A 5,000-nucleotide genomic window follows, 5' to 3' on the forward strand; every position below is an offset into this window, starting at 1 on the left:
CCTCAGCTGATGTCCGCTGGCAGAGAAACAGAGGATGCTCTGTGTGTGTGTGTGTGTGTGTGTGTGTGTGTGTGTGTGTGTGTGTGTGTGTGTGTGTGTAACCCTGCCGTGGGTGTTGGATTGCGCAGCAGCTCGTCCCAGGTGTTGCTGCAGGTGATGTCTGGCCACAGAACTGGAACAGAGCAGAACAGACACTCCCATTGAAATCAATGTGTGTCTGCTGTGGGAGAGCAGTGTGTGTGTGTGTGTGTGTGTGTGTGTGTGTGTGTGTCCAGGCTGGTGTGGTGGAACAGGAAACATGTTCTCTGTTCATCTGCCTGCTGGAAACATGAATTCACTTTTTACGCTCAATCTCATGAGCCCTGGGGCAGGCTTTTATTTTGAAAGATTTAAAGATTTCTATTTTATACATACACACACACACACACACACACACACACACACAGTATGTATGTAGTATGTACACAGTATGTGTGTCTAAAATTCACATGAAGTTACCTCAAAAATACCCTTTAAAAAATAATCCGCCACAAAATGAAAAGCAAAGTGAGTTCAGTTCCCGCGCTGACGGCGTCTCCTCCTCCTCCTCCTCCTCCTCCTCCTCCTCCTCTCCTCCTCCTCCTCTCTTCCTCTTCTTCCTCCTCCTCCTTCTCCTCCTCCTCCTCCTTCTCCTCCTCTTCCCCCTCCTCCTCCTCCTCCTCCTCTTCAGGTTCCTGCGTGGTGAGTACACGGTGGAAGTGGCCATCAACGACTACCTGGACATCTACTGCCCTCACTACGAGGCGGCGTTGGCGGCGGAGCGCATGGAGCGCTACGTGCTCTTCATGGTGAACTACGACGGCTACACCTCCTGCGACCACCGCATGAAGGGCTTCAAGCGCTGGGAGTGCAACCGGCCCCTGAGCCCCAACGGGCCCCTCAAGTTCTCCGAGAAGTTCCAGCTCTTCACCCCCTTCAGCCTGGGCTTCGAGTTCCGGCCCGGCCACGAGTACTACTACATCTGTGAGTACTGCTACTGCTTCTGTTAGTGCTACTACATCTGTGAGTACTGCTACTGCAGTACTACTACATCTGTGAGTACTGGTACTGCATCAGTTAGTGCTACTGCAGTACTGCTGCATCTGTGAGTACTGTTACTGCATCAGTTAGTGCTACTGCAGTACTATTGCATCCGTGAGTACTGTTACTGCATCTGTTAGTGCTACTGCAGTATTACTACATCTGTGAGTACTGTTACTGCATCAGGTAGTGCTACTGCAGTACTACTGCATCTGTGAGTACCGTTACTGCATCTGTTAGTGCTACTGCAGTACTACTGTATCTGTGAGTACTGTTACTGCATCTGTGAGTACTACATTTTAAAGTAGTAATTATAAACTGTTGTTTATGAAAGCACCATCAGGTTGTTTCTTGCTGGCGTAAGGTTACCATGTGGAAGTTTCCAGCCGGATCTACTTTCCTCTTCAAACAGCAGAGTAACAGGAAAAGAGGCGTTCAGGTTCAGGAAGTGAGGTCGTCGTTTTAAACGGTCACATCTGCTCTCTGGGATCTGAGACACACAAACACAGAGCAACTAATGAGGAGATTTCACCACCATGTGGATCTCACACAGACACACACACACACACACACACACACACACACACACACACACACACACACACATACACACACACACACACACACACACACACACACACACACACACACATACACACACACACACACACACACACACACACACACACACACATACACACACACACACACACACACACACACACACACACACGTGTCTGGAGGTTCTCAAACTGATGAATGTTCTCTCAGAGAGAACAGCAAACACACAAGGTCACGTTACCTCCAGCTGTTTCTGCACAACAACAACAACAACAACACCAACAACAACAACAACAACAATCACAACAACAACAATCACAACAACAACGACGACAACAACAACAAGCACAACAACAACGACAACAACAACAACAACAACAACAACAACAACAACAACAACAATGACAACGACAACAACAATGACAACAACAACAACGACGACAACAACGACAATGACAATGACAACAACAACAACAACAATTAGAACAACAATAACTTGTTACTTTATCCAAGAGCTTCTGGGGTCTATTTCACGAAGGGTGGATTAAATAATCCAGGATATAATCCAAATCCAGGTTTGCTAAAGCCCCGCACAGCCTGGCTTATTCCACTAAAGCCAAGTCAGGCTGAGGAGGAGCGACTTTAGCGAGTCTGGATTGTGAAGCCAGGCTGGTGCTCGATCACGCCTCCCTTCAGACCAAGCCGGTCGATCACAGATTCCTTGAACGTGACCAATCAGAGCGAAGCAGAGGGCTGCGTCACTCAGTCTGGACCAGACTCAGCGCCTAATCCAAGCATGAGGAAGTAAAGGAGGTTATGAACCGTAAAGGCAATACAAGCGTTATAATTAAAGCAAAGGAGGAAGCGTGGCAAAGTGTTGACAACAAACTTAATGCTAAGTCGTCCAAAAATATATTCATTATTTATATTATTATTATTTAGTCCATAAATATATAGGCTAAGCAGCTGTCAACCTACTAATCTCCAATGCTATAGGCCTATTATATGCGCTCTATCTATCGCTCTATCTATCACTCTATCTATCACTCTATCTATCACTCTATCTGCAGTGCCGTGCAATGTCACAACTGCATGGCAATACCAATTAAATGTGTTCTTCCATAATTATGAGACTGAGAGGAAGGCAGTGACAGCTGGCAGCATGACGGTGGACGGGACAGTAAATTCCACCGGCCCAACTGTATTAAGTTATTCCTGCTGTCACACACTCTTAGAATAATGTAATTAAATTGATTATATCTTAATGCATTTATTTTCATTTTATTTGAATGTAGCATAATTTGAAATGAGTCCATATATTAACAGGTGTTGAATTAACAAAGTCATTGGTTTACGATTGGAGTCGTTGACTAATAGTAATTTCACAAAGTTGAACAACAGGGCGCTGGATTAATTTAAGCTGGACTTCTAGCCTGGTCCGGAGCAGGCTAAGGCTTAGGCTAAGTTTCTGTTAGCTCCCGATTCTTTTGTTGAAAGCCCAAGAGCAGACCGGAGTCAGTCTTCAATTTTCTGATGCAGTATTTATTATGGTCACATATAAAGCAAGGCAGCGCTGGTCTCAGTGTGACAGAGCTCCCGCAGGATCTCAGTCAGAAAGAGCCCCAATATCAGGAAATGATGCATATTTATGTTCTTGGGCTTGGGCCTGCCCCGTACAGAGGCTGGAGAATAATTGGCCAGTTACCCGACATGGACAGGCCAACCACTGTCCACGCCTTGTTCCTGGAATGTGTGATGCTAGTGTGTGAATGTTGACTGGGCGTGTATCTAATGCAACAGACCTAAATAACAAGATAGAGAAAGTACATCTGGCTCCTGCTGTGTCTGTCCTCTGCTTAGCAGCCAAGCTGCCCTGAACTATGTAATACATTGGATAATGCAAGAAACATTGAACTATACGGCCAATTTCCATGGTAACTAAAGTGGGATTACTTTCATGAAACCGAGTTCAGGCTAATTATAGCCAGGCTTACTGGCCAGGTTAATCGTGCAAGATAATCCACCTTTCATGAAACCTATTAATCCCTAATCCTGGCTAGATTAAGCCAGGAGCTGCTAAATCCAGGCTTAAAGCCTAATCTAGGTTTTGTGAAATAGGCCCCTGTTCTTCCTATGTTGGTGCATCTGTAAACAGAAAATAGATGTACATACTGTATTACTACATCAATACACACATGCTCACACACACACACACACACACACACACACACACACCACAGGCCTGGTGTGTGTTCTCTGGTGGCACTCTGTCTGCTGTCAAATCCTGTAACTTTGATTGGTCCTTTCTCAGGTCACATGGCCTTGGTGCCTGTCTGTGATTGGCTGTGGACTCAGCCCTGGTGGGCGTGGCCTGCTGTGACCTTGGCCGTGTTGGAGCGTGCTGGGTTCAGCAGCAGGCCGCCGCTGATGCTGCGGATCCAGGCAGGAATTATGCGAATAGAAATGAATTTTTGAGCTCCCACCGTCCGCTGAACACACACACACACACACACACACACACACACACACACACACTGTGCTTCATCAGCGGCTGCTCTGAAAGGCTGTCAGCCGCCGTTTGGTTTCTCTTCTGGCTTTGAAGAGCGATTCGCCGGTTAGCGGCGGCGCGGCGGCACGGCGGCGCGGCGGGGCTTTAATTAATAAGCGTCGGCTCTGTGGTTTGATTCGGCTCGAGCGGCTGTTTACATCCCATCAGAGAGCGAGAACACGGCCCGCATGACCACACACACTCTCAACAACACGGGTTCTGCTCAGAACCACGCCGAGGATCTCAGCAGCAGAACCCGTCAAGGGGCTTTGAACCAGAGGCTCAACAAGTGATGCAACACACACACACACACACACACACACACACACACACACACACACACACACTGTGCAGATTTGCAAGTAATTGTGAGGAATGATTTTCCCTTTTCCGGTTGTGTGACTTGGCTGATCATCAGAGGAAACTGAGGCTGAAAACTGAAAATGAGAGGAAAAAAAAAAACACGATACGGAGAAACAGATCTTCTTCCTGTCGTCTAAATCATCTCATCTCATGGCCCCTGAAATGACCCGCAGACCCCCTGCAGGGTCCCGACCCGCCAGTTGTTTTAGAATGAAACGTTCTGCACAGAAACAAGAGAGCGTCATTAGGGTTCCTTGTGACTTTTAAAGAACCACAGTTTTTATTTTTTTTATTTTTTATTTATTTATTTTTTTTAGTTTTCTTTAAACCAATCAGAGTTGCTCTGGTTCCATATAGAACCAATAGAACCAACAGCTTGAGTGGTGCTGGGTTCTTCCTGGAATGTAACAATACATTTCTTTTCTTCACCCCTAAAACACTGGAATCTGTCGTGGTTCCAGAGTCACAT

At 46.4% G+C, this 5,000-nt stretch overlaps 1 protein-coding gene across 1 annotated transcript in view; it reads left to right on the plus strand.

Moving 5' to 3' along the window:
• The window catches only part of efna2b (ephrin-A2b), a 114,960-nt gene that overhangs the window by 95,131 nt on the left and 14,829 nt on the right, over positions 1-5,000 (plus strand). Inside the window, exon 2 of the mRNA XM_030050311.1 lies at positions 710-1,002. Coding sequence (XP_029906171.1) covers positions 710-1,002 — 293 coding nt within the window. The remainder of the gene's footprint in view (positions 1-709; positions 1,003-5,000) is intronic.

This window comes from Myripristis murdjan, chromosome 4 (assembly GCF_902150065.1).
Source record: "Myripristis murdjan chromosome 4, fMyrMur1.1, whole genome shotgun sequence".
Taxonomy (NCBI): Eukaryota; Metazoa; Chordata; class Actinopteri; order Holocentriformes; family Holocentridae; genus Myripristis; species Myripristis murdjan.